The following is a 22,930-nucleotide window of genomic DNA, read 5'->3' on the forward strand; positions in this document are numbered from 1 at the left end:
CTACGTTAGGGTTTTCATCCCCTTCCCCAAGATCTAAATAGCCTCTAGACACAAAACATTGTTGGTGGGTTTTTTTTAATATTGCTAATCCCTAAGAAAATACTTCTGATCCTGGATTTTGGATTGATCTCATCTGAGACGAAATCCTGTAGATTTTGGTGGGAAGTAAATTGTTTTTGTGACACAGCAGTTAAAAAAAACACAAAGCCAATCACAAATTTACTTACACTAGGAACAGCCTTAGAAAGGGAGATTTATGAGCAGACTAAGCAGTCCTCCGGTGAAAGGTACATGTTGTGTGCCATGTATCATATGGATCTGCCATATATCACATGGATAGAAAACGCCACCTCATCTCATACAAATGTATTAGTCAGACAAGTAGACCTGGTAAATCATGACGATTTATGGTAGAGTTGAATATCTTCTGGCCTGCCTGTGCCTCTCAGGACAGCCTAGCTTCAAAGATTGCTTTTCCTAAGATGAAGTCACAGCCACAGCTGGTTGCCCACAGAAGTAATTTAGCATATATTTTTTATGTATTTTTCTCTTTGTTTTGGCGTTATGCATGCCATGGCTGCCATTTTTATTTCTGAAACAAGTAACATCATGATGCTAATGAAAGTACTTGTTGTTTCCCAGTACAGTATTTCCTAAGAGAACATTACCAGACACAGTCTGAAAAGAATACATTTTTCAGCTGTGAGAGTGTTTGCTAGAGGTGACATTTCCCACATGCTCAGTGGCAAGTAGCCTTAGCATTGAAAATCTTGTAGAAACAGTGAATCTTATGCTAAGCAGGTACTCACTTACGAGAATACATGCTGTCACTCTAAGGTTGAGAAGTCTGTGCTATGTCAGGCGTATTGTAAGTATAATGGAGGGATCCATAGTGGGGATGCCATCTTTTTATCAAATCCAGCTGATATTAAGGTCCTCATTTTGATGGGGCACTGTATTTAAGGAAGCATCTGTTTGCATAGACATGTCAGCGTTGCTATTATAAACTCATCTTTTCAAGAAGACATAACATGGGATGAAACCTTAAACGAAGCTATAAGTTCTTTGTAAATAATGGTTCCATGCAATATACGTGCTGTAGGTAACTGGATTGGAGAAATGTTATGTGGTCATGTAACTGGAAAATAATATGAGGTAACTCAGAAAGAGATAAATTTAAGGATATGTATGTGTCTGTCTTAGTCAATTCCCTATCTTTTGAATGTTGTGCATCTTTAACCTTCATTTTACATATGTGTGTAAAAATGACTTATGACTGTATGCAATATGCATTTATAGCTTGCGTGGCTCCTCATAGTAAAGAAGAAGCAGCCTTTATATGCATATGTGATACTGGGGCATGGGTATCTGAAGGTATATATGAATGGGGGAACAAAGAAGGTGAGAGAGGGAAAAGGGCTCTTAAACTGCATAAAGCTGTGTATCACCCACCTGTTGTTCCTGATAATTTGTCCACGTCATAACACTATCTTGACCGAGATAGCTTGTGAGCTTATGGGTTTTGCTGGCCCAAATCCGGAGTGCCTAGTGTGTCCAGCATTGCTTCCAGTAGAAGAGAGGTTTTCACATGGATAATCGTATGCTATTGCTTTCCAGTGCCTGTTGCCTCATAAGGATGGGCCCATCCTTAACGCAGACTGCTTGCCACATAGGCACTGACAATACTACAGGCCAAATCGCAGCCTGTCCTGTGCTGGTTGGCCTACCTGAAGGAGAACACTTTAATTAAGCTGTACTTGCCTGGCCTACAGAGCATGGCTCCTAAGGCTGCCCTAGTTGTTCAGGCTCACAGTATGAGCAGGCAAGGATTGCAGAAGTATTCCTGCAAAGTGCTGATGAAGCTGCGTGTCTGGTCCTGTCAAGTGATGCCCACATATTAGGCAGGGCTCTCGGACAGCCTGTGCTTGGGCTTCCCCCTGGCAGCCTGCCTGCGCTGGAGGGGAAGGTGCTGGGGGCAGAGGCTGGGGGACAGTCAGAGCACAGCACACCTGTGGTCCTTCCGGGGACTGCTGTCTCCAAGGGGTATGGACACAGCCCTCTCATCTCTTCTCTTGGGTCCCAACACCACATACAGTACTGAGCATGAATTGGGGAAGTTCCAGGGAGAACCTCTTGGACTTTCAGCACAGCTTCAGGCTCAGAAAAACTCTGACAGGACAGAGACAAAATCCTGACCCTAAGAAATGCAGTGGAAAGAGCAAGGTTGCCCTTTCCCTGGAGCAGAAGGAATCTTCTGCTTTTTGCTGCTCTCCTTCACCTCCGTCACCAACTTTGTGAGTCAGTGAGTTTCACCATCAAAATACTGGGGCCTCCAAGAAGCTGTATCTTCTCCTCTTCCCTTACCCAGGACTCCATAGTACGCAAAGCCATAATTTAGCCCAAAACATTATTCTGTAGCTCATAATTAAGTATTTATATCCTTTTAGCTTGCAACTCAAATGTAATCCGATAATCATTTGGTGACTGCTTGGTTAAAGGCCACTGTGCAATTATAAACTTCTGGCCTGGTCAATCGTATATACAGCAGGATAGTAAGGTATCCCTGAAATGTGCTTTGCTATTGTTTTAACCATTTAAATTTTAGTCATCTGCTTGATAATTCTGTTAAGGACATACTAATGTCTCTTTTCAAGGAAGAAACAGAAAGATACAATATTCTTTCTAGTCATTGTTGTAAATACTGGGTTTAATTCAAATATTATTTGAATGTGATTTGGAAAATAATGTACAGGCTCAGCTGAATAATGATTTGTAAAGCAGAATGAATGAAACTCTGAGAATATGTAAAAGGACTCCTGATTTCTATTCCACCAAAAGAGATTTTTATTTCAGTAGAAGTTTTGCCTGAGTAAAGATTTGTCAAGATTCGGACTCTCATCTTGCTAAAAGCAGTCTCTCTTGAGGGATGTTTTAAGATCTGTGCAGAACAATAGCACAGAAGAATGAGAGCCTCATCCAAAACTCATTGAAATCAAGGGAGGTATTTCCATTATTCAAAAGAAGATTATAGAGTGATGTACGGGAAAATATCAGGAATTATTCCATCAGCCTTCACAGGAAAACATTCAGCTGTGAGCATTTCTGTTGATGGCAACCATTACGCTTATAGTTCCAAGAACAACAGCTCTTCTTCTTAACACAGTGTTAGAGCAAGAAACACCTACATTTTCCTTTCTTTTTTTTTCTTAGACATGGTGTTATAAACTATTACTTTAAATCATTCTGAACAGGACAAAAATAAGATATTTTTAAATCTAAGTGAATGTCTATAATTCAATAATCTGTTGCATGAAACTGTCCACTGTGATTTTTATCAAAACTTGTAAAATTCCTATAAAGTGAATATTTTTCTTATTTACTGATAAATATGGAATTGTATTCTTCTTATAGGATGCTTTTAATAAACAAAATATAAAAATAATACCTTTATTAATAACCTATATTTTAGAGCAACACAAATGGAATTCTATTTGACATGTTAAGACAATATACAATCTCATATTCATTAAATTTTGTAGTACGTTTTACATCACGTATAACTGATTTTTCCTTTTAAAGGAATGCATTTTAAATAATCTAGCCAGATGTTTGGCTTTAGAATAATATAGTTCAGGGACAGAATTGGTCAGCTGCATAGATATTTCATCAGTTTTTCTCTTCCTCCTTTCCCCAGAGCTAAACTTTTATTCTCTTAAAGCTAAGTGTCTAAGTGTCTCGGGATTGGATTGCTTTGAGATGCCCATTTTGACTGTGACAGGGCTTGCTTTCCAAGGGAGCCAAAAAAATACCTATTCTCTGCTAATCTGCCATCCTTTGGATTTCTCAAACGAGGCATCCAGAAGCACAAAACCCCTTAAAAGTGTAGGCTTAGTTTTGGCACCTCTGCAGCTGAAAGACTATTTTCATTGCAAAATTGGACTGGTTCAGATACATAAGTCTCAAAAGACAGAGTAATGATCAGTTAAAGATGTTACTTTTCCAGCTGTCTGTCCGTGCTGGGAGCAGCAGTTCCTATTCTCCAATAGAAGCAGCAGAACGGGAATTGCTCAGCCCAGCGGTACAGGCTTAATCTGTTGCTGAGTCTTGTCTACTGGAGCTGTATGTCTACGAGTGGTTTGAAACACTGCTGCTAATAAGGAATGACATTATGCATCATGTTGGAGCGTTAACTTTGAAACTCGGCAATTCTTAAACTTGTGATTGTTCACCTACTTCGTTGGTGTCTTGCTATAAATTATTGATTTGAGTTGGAAATTCTTTCAGATAAATGTTGAAAGCATGTAATAGATAATATATACAATATATAGGCAATAATACAATGGTCTTGTCTGCCTTATCAATTTACTTCTGAGTGCTTTCTTCTAATCTATTGTCTAGTGATTTGCAGGAGTGAGGCTTGGGGAAAATCTTGCTACTCTGTATGTTCCACTTCCACTCCCCATTGCATCATGCTGCAAGTTTCCAACCACCTTATTCTCTCTGATTTACTTAAATAATTATAAAGAACTTATCTTTATGTCCGCTCTTTCTTTTCAGCTCCAGAAACAGCTATCTGAGCTGGACGAGGATGATTTATGCTATGAATTTCGTCGAGAACGTTTCACTGTCCATCGCACTCATTTGTATTTTCTACATTACGAATATGAGCCTGCTTCAGACAATACCGATGTAACACTGGTGGCTCAGCTTTCAATGGACAGGTAGGGGAAATTTCTTGTTCATCTGGAAGCGTGAGACAATGAATATTTTCTTACAGAGAAATCCAACTATGTAATGCTTTGAGGAGAGAAAAAACTCGCTTTCCTAGAAACCTGGATGTCACACTGTTAAGACCTTTCTTGAATTAGGAGTAGCCCATGTAGATAACACACATGCAGCCAGACTTCAGCTCTGCAGTGCACGCACGAGTGTGGGTAGAGTTCATGAGAAGCTGAATAGTGGAACTGCAGGGGTTGTTACTGGTCAGGATGGTCAGGCATTGTTAGTTCATAGAGTTTTGTGGAAACTGAAAAAAAACAGGAGATGTTTGCAATAGACTTAGGCAAGCAGCTGTAGCTGACCAAGTTTTTACACAGTATCTCCTCATTAGACAATGTTAGTTTTGCTTTCATTGGCATTTTCCTTGCAGAAAATTTCAATTAGTGATTTTTCTTATAGTTAAAATCAAAACTAAAAATTTTAGTTTCAAATTTGGAAGTGGAAAATAAAACGTTTGTTTTTAATATGCTAGTGTGAAAGAAAAATCCCTCCTTTTGAGAGAAGTCATTGCATTTTAATACAAATGTTGATTTTCAGAATAACATTTCTAGTTTAACTCTTTTCAACTTTCAGTTCTTATGTGAAGTGGAATTTAACTGGTATTTCATTTGGGAAAAAAAACCCCATTTCGTGACAAGTTCCACCTGCACCTTTCTGATTCCCACCATTGCAGTTAGTTACCGCTTTTCAGAAGCTCTGAAAGAGCAGTACAGATCAGCCAGCTTTGAAATGTTGAATTGCCAATCGCCTTTTTCCTCCTACTTCTCAGTTGGAATCTAGTCCAAAGTTTGTAGTTACTGCTATCAGAGTGGGTTACAAAACAGGTCAGAACTCCTTGAATATTAGCCAGAAACTGATATTTCATTTAGCAGAGCACATACAGAATACAACATGACCCACGAATAGCACCGCTGCTACGCCAGTGGAAGGTCAGCAGTATTCCAGGAGGTCAGAGGAATTCAGATTAACAAAACATTCACAGCCTGTTTTAAAAAAAAAATGTGAACAAATGAGGGCTATTTTGTTTCGCCTGTGCCTCAACACTGCTTCCTCCACATTGTGCTATGATTTGTTATGCACATCAGCGTCTATTCTATTGATTTTTAATTGAGGAAACGTTTCTTAAGTGTTCACAAACCTTTGAGTAAAAAACTGAAGAAATAAATTAAGCCAGACCCTGAGCGAGTGCCACAGTAAATTAGTAAAGCTGGTGTGTGCACATGGTATATTTTCCCCCCAGAATTTAATTCAAAAGAACGAGCTGGGGCTCAGTGCTGATCCACTGGCACTGATGCAGAGTCTGAGCATCTGTTTCCCTTTCTGGATCCTCACTGGGGCACATGTTTTTATTGATAGACAGAACCACACGTTTTTATTCAGGAAGAACAGCCCTCCTGATACTGTGCAGGAAAAATCTTCCCTACTTCATTGGTGTGTTGCTATAAATTATTGATTTGAGTTGGAAATACTTTCTTTCAGCTGAAATCAATAAATAATATTATACCAAAGAACTGTTTAGCTGCTTTGTTTTCTTTCACGTCTTTCAGTTACTGCCTTATTTTTTCTGTATCTTCTTTAAGCCACTTTTATTAAACTCCTCCAGCATAGCTGTAGGCATTTAAGAATAGTGTCTCAGATGTAAGATGACATGTACATAAGCACTGTGCTATACGCTACATTCCTGCATCGTTCTTTCAAATGATCAGCCAAGATGAGGAAAGGCAAAAAAGCAACTCCCAGTGTCTCTAATTATAGTCCTATTGGAGACGAGACTGACGTGGCTATCGTGACAGGCTTATGTTTGCCTGTGCTATAGGCTTGGGGAATGGAAGAGAGGGATGCAGTTTAGGAGCTAACATTAATGTCTTTAGCGAGAAGCTTTGAGACACACTTTGTTCAGTGTTGTTCGTTATGGGTTAATTGCCACCTTTTATACTGATGTGACATTTTCTTCGATAATGGTTTGGTTGCATCACTGCGGTTTTCATGCATGTTTTGGCTAGGCAGCCTTTTTAAAGGCATGGTATGTACCTGGGGTTCAGAAATCAGAGTGGGAGTTACAAAAATGTGAGATCAAGGATGTTGACAAGGAAAGGCGGGATAAGCATTACACCGATTGAAGTCTGGGTGAGAATGAGTTGTAAATTGGTTGAGTATTCTTAAGAAGAAAAGTGAAAACCAATAGTCTCACAAAACTATTGAATTCCAGCAAAATTCTCTTGACTGAAACAGACCTTCAAAAAAATTTACCAACTAAATGATGACCTCATTATTATGCAGTACAAAAGTATATTTATTTTCTCTAGAGTCTTTAAGAGAATGCATTCCTCAAGACCGCTAACAAAACCAAAATAACTTGGTCATGTTGCGCTTAGAAACTCATAATTCTAAGTTTTATGGTCAAAGGAGACTATTGTGACAACCTACAGAGAGTAGATTATGGAGCATCACCCAGCAGTTCCTGTATCAAACTCATGGAAGTGGAGCCTGTCAATGAGAACGACGCAGCAAAATGGCATATTCTAAAGGGCACTAAGCTGTCCAGCTGGAAATTTATACCAGCAAAACCCAGTTCCCACTAAACTACCATGAAAAGCTTTGCAGGCATTATCAGGTGTGCCATTTAAATAAGTTATGTATGCTGTTTGTCCACTGCTTGCAGTCCTTGAAAGGCATTTTGCTGCATTTTGTGCTAGGCAAGTATTCCATTTTTAAAAGGCTGCCCTAAATCTGAGTGCTGATGAATTGGAGTCTCCTGATTAATAGGTTTCCACTATGTTGGAAAAAGGGAAAAAAAAAAAAAAAAAGAAAGTATTTTTCTCTATTTATTATTTGTAAAATCAAAAGCCTAAAGCCTTCACATACTTGTTAGATCTTTTTTATCGATTTGTGTTTCTAATTCGGCTGTATGTTTCAGGCTGATAATAACCTTTGTTTCAATAATAGATAAAAAGAAAATAATGTACCAGGTGTAGTCGTGGAAAGGTAATATCTCATACCTAAGAAAAAATGATTATATCGTCTTGGATGTCATCATGATCATTCAGAAATGCAGGAAAAAGCTATTAATGTTAAATCAGAATGTGTGTTTGCTGGTATATCATTCCTTTCTGCTGCAAAGCTTAGGGAGATAGTAGGAGGGAGAAATTATTTTCTCTGATTACAATGATGCAGAAAACTTTTCTTATGTTCTGCATAAATATTAATAGGAAAAATCTAGTAATGTGGATTTGGAAGGGAGAGAAGATAATCATGTTGCGTAGTCTACTCTTCTTAATTTTTAATAGAATATCTGGCTAGGCTGGATAAATTCATTTGCCTTTGTATTAACTCAAGAGGCTTTATAATCAGTCCATGCTGTATTTTTGGGCGGCATATCTTAATCTCTAATCTATAAATTACACAAAGTGCTTAAACGATTTTGACCAAGTTGGGTTTAATTTATGTTTGTGTGTGAGATATTTTGTTGTCATTTTCATCAATAGTATTGTAACTGCTAGAAGTTTTAAAAAATATACATCAATACAACCTGATTTAATGAAATTTGAGATACTGCTAAAACATATGCAAATTATTACTTTAAATGATGGTTTTCTCTGAATTGTTCTTTCGATATTCCACAGCAATGCCATGTCTCTCCCTCCTTCTTTCCTTACTCCCTATACATAGTAAATCCTATTTCTATCCATGTGCCATCCTTTTCCCCTTTCCCTGACAGTGAGTTTTCTTCTAGTCAAGGCAGATGTTCATATAAGTCAGTATTCCATTGACCTATCACTTTTAACAGCTTTTAAGATCTGACTAACTGCCTTGAAAAAATTTGAGGAAGGTTTTCCTAAAAAGGAGGTAAAACGATCTACTGGTCTGTACACCGTTCTCCTCCACAAGCTTGTTGAAGAGCGCTGTAGTAAGTTAGTGTGTGAGAACCGCTTGACCTGATGTGTGAACTGGGCACTAGACACTGTTTAAGGTTACAAGACCCCTATCCTGTAAGTAGATCCACATGGACAGATCCGTGCAACTGCTCAGAGCTCCCATCGGATGAAGTCCCATCGTCCATGTGTGTTTTCCTGCAGCATCAATGCTTTAGGCAGAAAGGATGGTGTTGATTTCACCTAGCTACAGGTATCTGAGTTGTGGATGTGTCTATCTGAGCTAGGGCCATTTTAGGCTCCCTTGTATTCAGTGGAGAGAAGCTGGCATATCTAGGGTGCAGTCCATCTGTCCAGAAGGAGACATCAACTTAGATGAGGTGAATTGTGCTGTAGAAATACTTATTGCTTTCCACAGCATATAAAGTGACCCCTCGTCTGTCTCACTTAGAGATAGATATCTGCATTTGATCAGATGAACCCAGGCAAAAAGTCCCAGACAGGGAAACAGTCTTTTCTTATTCTCTCCATTCCTCTTTCAGGCTCCAGATGCTTGAAGCCATCTGCAAACACTGGGAAGGTCCAATCAGCCTGGCACTATATCTTTCTGACGCAGAAGCCCAGCAATTTCTGCGCTACGCCCAGGGCTCCGAAGTACTTATGAGCCGCCACAATGTTGGCTACCATATCGTGTACAAGGAGGGACAGTTCTACCCTGTGAATCTGCTAAGGAATGTGGCCATGAAGCATATCAGCACACCATACATGTTTCTGTCCGACATTGACTTCTTGCCCATGTATGGACTCTACGAGTACCTCAGGTAAATGGACAGTGGAGGGATTGCCACTGTCACCCGCATTTTCAGCCCCTCCACACCCCACCCTTCCCACATATTCCGAAAACAATGCAGTTTGTGCAGATCTGAAAGAGACGGATTATAGGTGTTTAAGGTTTGACAATGCCCAACAAGGCACAAGAATTTTTAGGGTGGAGGAAGGGGCTGTAACTGGAAGTAAGGCAATACGGTTATGAAAGAAGAAAACTCAGGTCTAAATGTGAGCCATGTTAGCCATCAGAATAATTCCCTCAGAGCAGCAGAAGAATCAATTTGAAAAGTAAACTGGACTAAGTATTATTAAATGCGCAAGAGCATCCTGTATGAGCAGAGATGTGAACTGGGTGATTTCCCTAAACATCCCTGGTTCTTAATGTCAGTGACAGAAAAAACATGCAAAGCATTACTGAACTTGTTGTCCCTGTGACACGCTCTTAATCCAGTTCCATATCTTGAAAAGAGGGTGATAGTCTAACGAGTTCAAAAATATGACTGCAATGCCAGCACCTGTCAAGGCAAAATAATTAGTATAAGGAAACCGGGAAGAGTAACCTCAGTGTGTATTGTATCATAATGAATGTGAGCAGGTTGGGCTGAACAAACTACAGACCTCTGATCCATTAGCTGAGCTTTTTTTAATAACGACCTTTTTCCCCTGCAGAGGCTGGTCATCTGAGGCCAAAGCATAGAGCAAGGAGGACACCCTGTGGCCATACAGGAGGATTTCAATTCCCTAGTCCTGACCAGTTTTGCTTTTCATCTCTGTTCTAATTTGGCAAAAGTTGATCAAAGTGTTCCAGTGAGGGTCTGCCTGTAGGTGGTCCCTTTCAGTCCGTAGGCCCGGCATTTTGGAGTGTGAAGGGAAATATGCCTTCCGGTATCATAAACTTATGGAGGAATTCCTTTGTTTCGGGTTTAACAACTCAGTAAGCATCATCTTCTCGCTTCTCCCTCATGGGGAGAATTAATTGCCTTTTTCAATTTCTGTATCCATGTTTGGGACTGAAGTCACTATGGCTTTTAAGATATTGGATTTCAATAACATTGAAGTTTTATCGCACTGTGTCAACTTGTTTCCCACTTATTTCAGGGATATTTCTTTTTGACTTGTGCTATGAGGACTCCAAAATACTTCTATTCCTTGCACACGTTAGCTGTCTCATGTAGGGACAGTTGTGGTTAGCTTTTCTGTTCTTTGACGTTAGTGTTGCATACTGTTACATTTCCTCAGATCGATGCTGGACACAGTAAGGAGAGCAGCTGTTGATACTGGCATGTAGTACTTAAAAAAGCAACTTGTTCCTCCATGCTGCTTCGCAGCGCACTTATGGGAACCAGCATTGAAAGGAAGAAGAGACAAGACAGAATGATGTACCGCAATATACTTAAGATATTACAACCATAGAAATAGTTCTCATATGGTGCTAATGCATTATAGGACTAAATGCACAGTGATGCCACCCATTACCTGGGAATATCAAAATTGCTAATATGCTACTACCAGCTCTTTAAAAAGTGATTGGATGTTTTTGCCTGTAGACTAGAGGGTTTTGTTGCTTTTTCAATAATGATTTTTCTGAGCAAAATAGCAGGGAAGTGCGGTGAAATTATTTTAAATATGGATGTATTTAAAATAATCTGTATCTTTCTGCATTGACTGTTCCCACCGCCTCTGCCAGTAGCTGATTAGTGCTGTCTATCTGAATGGCAGCGATTGTTTGTTAGAGAGACGTACAAACATTTTCATCTTCGTTTCCTCAGATAGAACAACCATAAGCAAGTAGAAATAGTGTGGTGTTTCAGGTATCACTTTGTATAGGATGAGCCAGACAAGTCCCTCTCGCTGCGAGTTTGCGGATTTACATGTATTGTAGATTGTGTCTCTACAGACAATATATGCTCAGAAAGAAAGGAGTTTTGAAAAACATTTTCAATATATTTTGATAGTGTTGTATATGAAACGTTACGGTCAGTTTTGAAGGAGAAGCTGATGGTTACCTGTCCCTCTAGGTATCTGTTGCTAGCACTTAGATCTGTGCTAATTGAGCTTTTTCACAGCTGCCAAGTAAGACCATTTCAATGCTTTTAATCTCCATCAAACCCTCTTTTTGTCCTACCTTACTCTTTTGTGAAGTTCAAAAGGAAAGAAATGTATCATTTAAAGATTTCCTGTTTACGAAACTCAGACACTTTCATGGTCTGTGCTGAGTCAGTCTTTGTCACCTTCCCCTCATTAGTTACTGAGGTCATCTTGTCATTGCCCCAGAAGTAAAGGCTCTTTCCCATTGCTATAAGTAAGGTGTGTGGGTCATCCTAAAGGTTCTTCTAAAATAAAACAACTAGACAGGCTATCTACAGTTCTCACAGCTAGCATTAAAGTTATTTCCTGACACATTTGTGTAAAACGTGCCCTTCATTTCCAGTGACACATTTAGCATGAAGTGGGAGCTGGCATCCAAGCTCTGAACGCAGGTTTTATACCTGTCCCCTGCAACATGAGTTGTGAAATATTTCTGGTTGTCCTTCAGCATCTCAGCAAGAGATACACTTCATGTTGTGCCTATTGTTTTTTATTTGTTCGATGCCTTTGTAGGCTATGCATTCGTTGCTTTTGCAGAGAGGAAGAACGTTCAAATGAATTTAGCAGTGGACTGACGACTCTCCAGTTCATACTACAGACTCTGTGACTGCCATATTTGTTGATCTTGAACCAACCACTTACTGAGTCCTGATGGTGGGAGCTAATTTGAATTAATGGACTCTTTTTCTTTTTTTTTTTTTTTTTTCTGAATTTAGTGCTTTAAGATTAGGTTACTAAGCTGTTTGTGTCTGAGCTTCTCTGTCCTCCAGAAATGGGAATGATATTACTATATGCCCCCATGAGGATGAGAATTCCGTGTTAATTTTTGGAGAGCACTATGGAGATGAAAAGATTGATATCAACATGCTGGAGTTCATTCAACCCGTGAGGAGGCTTTTGTGATTTAAGATTAATTTCTTCCATGCTTTGTGAAAAATAGGGTTGATTAGTAGATTTAGAAATTTAACCCAACCTTCACTGTGTCAGAATGACATACGTCAGGTCTGAACACAAAGATGCCTGGGAAACGGTTTCCTGGACAACACTAGCGAAGAAAAAGCTCTTTCATAAAATCATATATCCTTATTTTGGGGTTCGGGGAAAAAGGACAGATAAAGACAAATGGATACTGAACCGATATTACTGAAACCAAAAAACAGCCCTCACAAGGATAGTGCAGGAATTAAACCGTTTACCCAGTGATGGTTTGCAAAATAAGGAAATGTATTCCCTAAATTATATTCCACATATCTTGCAACACCACAGTGAAAATTTTCCAGAAATTCCAGAACTGACAGAACCAGTCAACCAGCAAATGGCACCTCCACTAAAAACAGGAAAAAAGTCACCCCACAGAAAAGGAAAAGTAGATTTGTTCTAATAGGAAGAGATTAGGTTTTCAGCTGCTTGTCTGAGGAGCAGACCGCCAGCCAAGTTATCAGAAGAAAATGGAAGGTGTTTGTTTCTCAAGTAAATCCTCCCTGCCTTTATCACAATTTATGTGGCCTCTCTTGTCCTTTGTCACTCAGGTTCAACACCTGGATGTCAGCACTGATTCCTTCTTCCCCTTACATTAGTCCTTTATGTCATCTAGTCCACATCAAAGGCAGGCTGTTCTTCTCAGAGGTCAGTGCTGTTGGACTTACTGACTGAGCATGTCTCAACTCCCAGCTCAGTTTTGGTGAACCCCTCCAGTTTGACCTTATCAACATGCACCTCAGATGCTCCCATATATCTTGAAAATATTTCTGCAGAGATTATCCCACCATTCTATTTCACTTTTGAAGTACCTCCACCAGTTCTCTGTGTTTGACTGTATCCACTACAAGCATCTCGTTTTCAGACCTCAACTTCTCTCGACTTACCTAACTTTTCATGTTGACCTTTGACAGTGCAAGTGATTTCAGCCTCTTGTATCAGTTTGTTCTCTCTGCCTTTTGGTTTTCCTCACGAAGGTTCTGCCATCTATTCTTTCCAACAGCTCTGCCATTGACACCTATACTAAATTTGCAGATGACAAGAGTAGGGAGTGTGCAGAAAGGCTTATTGATATCCACATCATTTTTGTGCTTGTACCCTGTACCTTACAAAATGAATCACGTTCAAAATTAGTTTCAACCCACCTTGCTCTGTCTGAGAGTCTCTGCTGTTACCTTTGCTTGATACATATACCTACTTCAGCTTTGTTCAGCTTCAGACTGTGAACTTTGGTGGGCAGGATTGTCTCCTGCTCTTGACAGTGTCAAGCACAGCAAGGCCTTGATTTTTGCCTGGGACTTTTGATCTCTCAAAAGAGATAGCAACAGCCGTAAACAGAAGCTGCTGTTTCCGTGCAGAGCCCAAAGGGTGAGCATCACTGCAAACGTGACCTGCTCCTTCCTAGAACTGAATCCCCAAAGCTGTACCACTCAAGGCTGATAGATTGCGCAGAGCCCAGAAAGCCTGAGATGTTGGAAGAGAAACTATTGTTAGTGTCCCCTGCTCTCAGAGAAGGTGTGAAGGGGTAGAAACATTAAAAGCTTCAAAAAGACTGGATGCCGGCACTGCTCAATGATTCTGGAAGGTCATGGAGGCTGACTGTGAAGGAGTCATCTATTTACATGCAGAAATCTTGGCCATTAGTGATGGTGAGGGAGAAGTTAGGGAAGAAAGTACAAAAATGTTATAATAAGATGCCGTTAAAATCCTTCAGTTGTGAAAAGTTCACTGGAATGTGGCAGGCGTTCTTTAAACAATGCAAACTTTGCACTAAGGTGCTGAGAACAGATTTCTCTTTATAGAACAGGCCTATAGGGTGGCGTGAATTCACTAAAATTCAGATTTTATTGAATAGCCCTGCTCCTCTTCTTTTTCTCTGATGGCAATATAAATGAATTCTAGGTATTCTGGGCCTAGAAAAGTGTTTTGTTTGGTCCTTCTGTTATTATGACAGTCATCCCAATTCCTTCATCTTATAAGGCTGTAGAAAGTTTGCTGCTTGTCAACATTGTCTCTGATTGCTTGTTGCAGTAACATAAAAGTCAGGACAGTGAATCCTGTTAAGGGGAACTGACTTTGACAGGGAGAGAGAGGCGTATTTCTCATATAAAATATGAAGATAATGAAAGGAAAATCGAGACTGAGTTATTTCTAATGACAAGCATAGTGAGATTCAGTTTGGGGATGGAAAAGTAACTTTTTTTTCGTTTTGTTTGGGTTTTAGTTTGTTAGGAAAGAATAGACTGAATACCTCTGGCAGGCAGTGTGTAAGGTTGCTAAGCTATTGCTCTCCTGCGGCAGTTGTCCTAAGGCCCCTCTCTGGAGAAGGGCCCTACTGAGCAAAATGCAGTATGTGCATATACACACACACACACTCACTCACCAAAAGAGTCCCTGCACTGAAAAACTTGCAGCAAAAGAAGGGAAAAAGTGAGGTACCTCAGTGCATCCAGTGCACAGCCCTTCTCTGCCAGAAACAGCCTCTTTGCCCTACATATACAGCCAAGCACAAATGAGCTTTGATCTCTGGGCACTACCACACACGTGATTAACAGTAGTCAAAGAAATACTGCTCGTTTACAGTTTTGCCAATTTGCAGCACGTCCTGTTGCAGTAGATCTATGCCTTGCCTTGAACAAAGACCAATGGCAACAGTGTTCTTGAGGGCAAATATCTGGTCCATAGTGGTGTTAAGGTAATGGTCACCTTGCAGGACACACAGAGCTCTAAAGCAGAGGTAGAAAGCAAATATGATGGCACGGCGTAGCACAGAGAATAGCGAGGATGAAAGGCAACCAACCTTTCCGACTCCTCACCTTATAAAGTCCCATTGAGTCCTGGATAAATCCTATTTTTTTTAGAACTTCCATTGCCTAGGTGGCTCTTTACCATGTATGTAGTAACATTCAACTATGTTTCTCTTACAGAGGTGGTCACTTGGCCATCCTCAGACTGCTAGTTCAGCTCTGTTCACCCCTGGACATGCAGGGCAGCATTGATCAGTCAAACGTGCAAGATCTTTTTGAACTGCGATTGTTCTCCCTGCTCTTGGAGCAGCAGGTGCAAAAGGAGAGGAAAAAATGAAACACCCTTGGGAAAAAATCTGGGCCATAGCTATATTTACAGTATCAAACTGCCCATTCTCCGTTCTTTACTTAGAAAAGCAAAGTGATTCGCTCAGTTTAAAATTTTCCTGCTTTTATTTGTGGTTTCTCTTTGCCAGGAAGTCCGTCATCCAGCTAGACCTGGCTAACACCAAGAAAGCTCTGATTGTACCTGCTTTTGAGACCCTACGCTACCGCCTCTCCTTCCCCAAGTCAAAAGCAGAGCTGCTATCTATGTTGGACATGGGAACCCTCTTCACATTCAGGTAATGGAAAGTACTTTTGTTGAACCTGTGGTCATTATCTCTAAAGACTTTTTTGATGTTGTGCGAATATTTGATTTTTCTCTCACACTGTTGGCTAGCTAGCTCCATTAAGAAACCTATTGGAATTTTTTTTACCTTTTAATAGAGAGGCAGTGAACAGAATCATATATGGATATATTCCATCTGTGAGCTCAGCATTTTATCTAGTATTATAGTCCTCTACTGAAGGACTTCAGTTGTTAAATTGAATTTGTTTTATTTTCATCATTTTTTATTGCGCTACAAAATCAAGCGCGACCATTACACTCATGTGCGTGTAATTTGCTTTTCGGCTGCCAAGTACTATCCGCATAGCTGTGTCCCTCACGTGACCAAAGATAATTTCTCTCTGCTCGTTGGTTCGCTTCCTTACTGACTTACTGGAAAAACAAATGCAGCCTTGTCATGTGCTCTTGTAAAGTGTGAAACAGCTTCTTAAATAGCTAGAGTTTCTCAATGCAGAGGTAAAAGTGTACTCTGACTAGAAGTTGAGAAGCGAAGAACACCTAAATTTGGAACTCCTCTCTGAAGCAGACTCCTTTTGTGGCTGTGAACAAGTCACTTCTATTATCTGCCAGACTTTTAAAGTGCAACCAGGGGTTAACTGTCTCTTGGGTGTGTGGGGTAAGGTCTGATTAGCAGACATTTGTAAAGCATCACAGTGTTGGGAAGAGCACAATATGGCCTTATGATATTGCACAGAGAGAGGGCACAGGAGGCCTGCGTTCTCTTCTGAGCTCCACCACTGCCCTGCTGGGAGGTGGTACGTGAATCAGTTTGCTTTCTTACATCTCCGTTCTCCATCTCTGAAATGCAGGTAACAATGTTCACCTCTCCTTTTTATGGTATTTTGAGATCTGGAGATAAAAACTATAAAAAAACCTAGGTATTATCCATGGCCAGTGGATCCTCTGTATCACCTCTCCCATCCTACCCTTATATTAGGGCTTTTCTCACCCTTCTCCCGTTACCTGTATTACACACCTCTCTCGTTGCAGCAGCCACCCTTCCCTCATGTGGCATCATGCACGTGTCATAGCAGACAGCCTGTGTGAGCCTGGAAAACGTAATTCCGATACTACCTCTACCAGTGACTGCCTTGAAATAGAAACTTGAGGCAACTGTGAAAGGCATGCCTCTCTCTGGAAAATTACTTAAGGATACTGATAGAGAAATGCCTTTCGCTCCCCCATCATTCTTTAACAGTCAAAGACATACAAATTAACAAGAGATTTGTTGATAGAAAAGAATTGTTTCTCCCTTAGTTGAAAGAAAAGAACCTTCCAGTGGAAAATAGCACCCTCAGAATTTTCAGATGTTACATTCCACCAACAATCAGATTTTCAGCTTGCACAGCAGTGGCCTTCCGCTACAGATTTCATCTTCAAGTTATACAGCATGTTGGCGTGTTACATACACAGCCGGATTTGCAGATCCTTTCTCAAGTCTCACTCAGGCAGAAATCTCTTTAACATCAGTGGGAGGTTTGCCAGAGCAAGGTTAAATAAGAATTGAAGGACATGCAGTCTGTCGCTGGTGTACATATTAATATAGGGCACATTTTACAAGTGCTTTCCTGGTTTGCTTTGGCTCATTTCGTTGCTGAAATCTATCAACAGCCACAAATCAGCTGTGATCTCGGCTGAGAATTTCCACCTCCACCTTCGAGGTGCTTTAATAACGCTGCAATTCGAGGCTGAGCGGGTGGGAGTGAGCTGGGGAGGACTGCTGTGACAGTGATTGCTGAGAGTGCCTCCAGCATCCCAGTCCCTCACACCACATGGTAGATTACAATCTTTCCCTCACCGAAATTGCTTTTGTCACCTCTTTTCCAAATGGTGACCTTTTCTACCTCTGGGCAGCTAAGAAGTACAAAACGGCTTTCAATTACATCCCCCAGTCACCACTAGAAGAAAAGGGAAGACGTGTGAGCATCGACGGCTGGCAAGGTGTGCTGTGTGGAAACCCTCCGCGGCAGCGGGTTGCTCTGTGCCAGCTCGTTGGCTTTGTTTGCAGGTGCTGGCTGTGACTGTGCCTGACGGGAATGTGTCCCCTCAGTGCCTGGGTAATAGCTGATGAACCACAAATGTGCTGCCGACACAGCTTTCAGGCACGAGAAATACCACAGCTGGTAGAAGATGCATCATATTGAGAAAACATAACCAGCAACAACTGATTAACTAATTAACTGATTGCATCCACAATCCAGCAAAATGTTTAAGCATCTGAGAACAGAACTGGGAAAGTTTTTCTTTCACCAAATCATCTTTCTCACTGAAACTGGAAGCTTTTTGAAGGACAAGGCAGGGAGGAAGAACACTCTGAGAGGAATATTGATTTCATTTTGCTAACTTCAGCAAAGTACTACAGTTTTGAAATTTTATTTTAAATAAAAGAAATCCATAACACAAGTAAGATTAAACATTCGATGCAAAGCAGAAGCGGGAGGAGTTTCCCATTGTTTTCCATGAACTGTGGGAAAGAAACTCATCATTATTTTATGGAGATTGAATGGGTTGGTTTGGATTTGTCAAAACTGGCAGCGTAGTGAAAAAATACGTTGTTCACAATTTTTGCAAAGTTCTCCTGGGAGTCAGTGAGATTGAGCATGGCCTTGAAATTCAACGTGTGTTAAAATCTTAAATGAGAAGGGCCTGAGCAGGAAAATTAGATTTATTCATTTGTCCTGTGAGATGCAAGACCGATACAGACTGAACCACTTCTCACAACTGCGTCACCAAGAGTAAAGCCCATTGGAAATGACTCACTGTTTTATGATAGCTTCCTCTACATGGACATCCATGTAACGGTGTCTGCATATCTTAATTTGCAATGCATTTCATGCAATGATCAGCCATTGGCCAACACCTAGCTTTGGCAGATTGTGTGTGTGTGTGTGTGTGTGTGTGTACATATATATGTAGACCCATATATATTGTGTGTACAGATATGTATGTAATCCTGAACTCTTGCAATTCTTGTTTCCAGTCTAATTATTCCTTTATAATTAGTGTGTGCACACCTCATTTGAACATCCTGTACTCATTTTCCTCTTTGTCCCCACTTTAACCATCCTTTTGTCTTCCTCTTTCCCTCCACTCACATCAGTCACTCTGAAGAGGCAAGTAGATCATCTCTGGTATTATTTTGTTTGGTACAGTCAGGTCTATTCCTCCTCTCTGCTTTGTTTTGTCTCTCCAAATCTCACTTCCATATTTTCCCTTCGTTGTCCCTTCCCAATTATTATTTTTTCCTGCTGGCCAGCTCTCTCGACTCACAGAGGTTATACTTGAGCTGCTGTAACTGCTTACACTGATATCCCCAAAAAAGGTGGAAAGAAATTGATAGTTTTTATGGTCAGTGTCCTGTTCCCTCCCTGTTTAAATCAGTGGGAGAGTGTTACTAGAACAACATCATCGTTTGACTGCTTCTCTGCAGGAATCTCTCAATTAACCAAAGTTTGTATGGGGCTTTGAAGATACAAATCACTTCTTAAGTGTTTAGTAGTCATTATTATTATCATAATTAATTTCAAAATGCCGGAGGTAGGATTTTAGAAGATACAGCATCCTCCACAATCCCATATCATTTTAAACCCCACATTATGATTGTATTTTTTTCCAGCATAGATAGCTGCCCATTAGTGACTGGGTAGGTTACACACTCATTTCCAAGAGAGACCAAGAAAAGGGATAGGCTTTTTGGAGACGATTACAAAGGGCACTGAGGACTGTAAGCATCTTTGTGAATCTGGCACTGATTTCTTATAATCTCTAGAGAAATAATTCACTGACAGTTTTTTTTTAATACTGAAGGGCTGTGTTTTTGCAGGTCTCCAAGTCAGATATCTGAAAGCAATGCAACATGTCTGCAGTTTAGAAATGCAGCCTTCAAAGGACCATGCGTTACTGGGTCCTTCAAAGGACCCGGTGTTATCCTAATACTTCTATCCTCCTGCACTGCCCCTGAACAAGAACACCTCTCTGTTCTTCCTATTACAAGCCATTCAAATATACAGTCTAGGTGAAAACTCCGAGGGTGTGATTTTACATCCCTGTTTTTAGCAATGGCTCGCAATGTTATGAGAATTTCTAGGTTTGAAGCATTACCTCAGGTCCTAATTCTGCAAATATTTAATGCTCAAATCCCTTCGCTTTCAGCACATGAGTCATCCCTGTGAATTCAATGCACCTTATGTTACAGACTGGCAGGATGTTTGTTTTGTCCCTTCTGTTACACATCTCAGAGCATTGTAATACAGATGGCCTGCTATGCCTTTGTTTCGTTATTTAATCTATGAATCTGCAGAAAGAGCCTGTCTCATTGATTTTCGGAAGGGTGTAAGAAGAATAAGTGGGCGAGAGAGTCATTGACCCTGGCACTAATGGGGTAGATTCAAGCTGTGCTTGGAAAAGACCTGCTGTGACCTAAACAAGATTAACGAAGTATAAAAGGATCTTTTTCTGTAAATCAGATTGATTACCTTACTGAGGATCACATGGGTACTCCCCACAATGTAGAAAGTACAGCAGAAAGCCTTTATGTAATATTTTACTTATTAATTTAATTATGCACTTTGGCTCCTGCCATAATAATAACAGTAATTAATAAAACGGAACATCTATCCAGAGCTGCAGGTGTCTCTCATACAAATTATAAAATTGCATATAAAACAGATCGTGAATGTCACTGTGATGAAGAAATAGCTAATTTTAGGGACCTTATTTGAGCTACGGAATTTCACACCGATTTTAGAGCACTGATACAGCCGCTTGGTTGCTAGGAACGAGTCACAGCACTTTGTAGTGCAGATGAACTGTCTGTGTACCTTGTAATTGTTTCTCACATTACCGTTAGGTAGTGTTTTCACACTATCCTTCACCAGCTAGATGTGTTTAAGCATTGAGCACATAGAAGCTCTGGGAAGCGTGCTGGAAATAGTCCTAGAAATTGCGTCCGATATGTCCTGAAAATGATGATGTGAACTGTAAGCTAATGGCCTTATTTTTGAGCATTTCATCTAACAAGTAACATTTTGTTGCCTCGCCAAGGTGCATTCTATCTAATTGCCTCCCCACGTCCCTGCCATTTATTTCTGTTTAAGGTATCACGTCTGGACGAAAGGGCATGCGCCAACGAACTTTGCCAAGTGGCGAACAGCCACCACCCCTTACCGCGTTGAGTGGGAAGCAGACTTTGAGCCATACGTTGTTGTGAGGAAGGACTGCCCAGAGTACGACAGGCGGTTTGTTGGATTTGGCTGGAACAAAGTAGCTCACATCATGGAACTGGATGCGCAGGTGAGGAGACGGCGCCTGCATTTCTCACCCAGGGCTGGGCAGCAGGGTTGTTAAATGAAATCTGTGTTCTGTAGAAAGGCTTCAGGCTTTGCATCGCCAAAGGGCTCATTTGGCCTTACTGAGCTCCTAAATGAGTGCCTCTTGAGTTGGGAACACTCAGTTTAGTCCTTGTCAAGCACTAAAAGGAGAACTGAGTCTGAGTTAGTTTATTTGTCAGTTGTTGTCTCGCAGTAGCACAATCCCAGCAGTGTGCCTGAGCATTGCAGCATTTGTTGCCAGTCTCATCACCTACTAGGGGATCTATAGAGCTATCTGGAAGTTTTTCAGTTAAACAGAGGTTGGGGAGTCCCAAATGCTAATTTAGAATTCAAAAAGCAATCTTAATTTGAATCCAAGGCAAGCATCTTCAATTTCTGGCCTGGATTTACAGCGCATCTCTGCAAAGCCAAGGATTTTGCATTTCCAAAGTCTCTGGCTGTGGAGCAGACTCTAGAGGATCCAGGTACTTGATCCTTGGGCTACCTACTTCTTGGATATGTGACTTGGGGCGGTGCTTCTGGGCAGAATAAGTAAGGATAAGGGTGCAGAGAAAGCTCGAGAGTCCCAGACTGGCACTAGAGCTCTCAGAGCTGCCAAGATCCCTGCCACCAACCTAGATCTTAGAGGCTGGCAGTGGCTATGGCTCTGTGGGAGCCCAGCGCTGCTGCTCACTGAAATGGCAGCGTTTGCATCTCCCTGCTGTTCTTGGATGTCGAGCTAACCACTGTGCTAATCATCAGGGTCTGGGTCATGGCATTTCTTTTTAGTTTGGGTTTGTTTGGTTTTTTTCAGTTTGGTTTCAGTCCCAGTTTTTGAACTAGCAGCGTTTCATGCTAACCAAAATCCATGGGGTTTGGCCATCTGTATCCTCCAATGCTAGTTTCTGCTATGGATCTGGACTATAGCTGATCTTTCTCTGCCCACCTCTTACCAGTTTATGTGAAGCAGAGTGGCACAGGGCATGCAGCAAGTTACTGGGAGATTGTGTCTCTGGGTTGTGGGCTACAGTGTGTTTGTGTGCAGGCACATATGTGGGAGGGATATTTTCTACTTCTGCCTACAAAACCACATGGTCACCTTGGGCGGGCAGCCACTTGCCCTCTGTTTGCAAAAGGGCATTCCCGACAAATTTGCACTTTCTTATGTTGAGAAAAAATTATTACAGACTAGAAAAAAAATTGTCCCTTATATTATCGTTAATAATAATACTTGGCTCTGCTATAGCACTTTAATTTTCCAGTGCACTTTCCAAACACTAATCAATTAACCATCAGTTGTGGAGAGTGCCAGTGTAATGATTTATTATTTGTTAATCTGGGTAACAAGGCTTATGTTCCCACTGGCAGCTCTCATCTAGCACTCACGGTTTAACTCTTCTGTGCAGAGACGTGCGCCCAGCATACAGATTCACACATAGGAAATGGGAACATTTTTCACTTGATCATAGCACAGGTACTTTAAATGGCCAGTGGGTTGGAACTAACTCTGGGGAATTGTTTTTCTCACTCTTCTAGCCTTAAAAAAAATCTCACGTTGAAAAGAAGTTTCATTTTCATCTGTAGCAACATGGGTATTGGCCTGTTCTCCCACAAAATCAGCCTGGAGGGAACATGGGATCACACAGCTACCTTCCCATA

At 40.8% G+C, this 22,930-nt stretch overlaps 1 protein-coding gene across 4 annotated transcripts in view; it reads left to right on the plus strand.

Moving 5' to 3' along the window:
• The window catches only part of LARGE1 (LARGE xylosyl- and glucuronyltransferase 1), a 282,679-nt gene that overhangs the window by 254,024 nt on the left and 5,725 nt on the right, over window positions 1–22,930 (plus strand). For all 4 annotated transcript variants that reach the window (XM_074580461.1, XM_074580471.1, XM_074580481.1 and 1 more), the window contains 4 exons: window positions 4,558–4,721; window positions 9,194–9,472; window positions 15,769–15,915; window positions 21,059–21,254. In XM_074580461.1, the coding sequence (XP_074436562.1) occupies window positions 4,558–4,721; window positions 9,194–9,472; window positions 15,769–15,915; window positions 21,059–21,254 (786 nt within the window). The remainder of the gene's footprint in view (window positions 1–4,557; window positions 4,722–9,193; window positions 9,473–15,768; window positions 15,916–21,058; window positions 21,255–22,930) is intronic.

Source organism: Larus michahellis, chromosome 1, assembly GCF_964199755.1.
Source record: "Larus michahellis chromosome 1, bLarMic1.1, whole genome shotgun sequence".
In the NCBI taxonomy this organism is placed as follows: Eukaryota; Metazoa; Chordata; class Aves; order Charadriiformes; family Laridae; genus Larus; species Larus michahellis.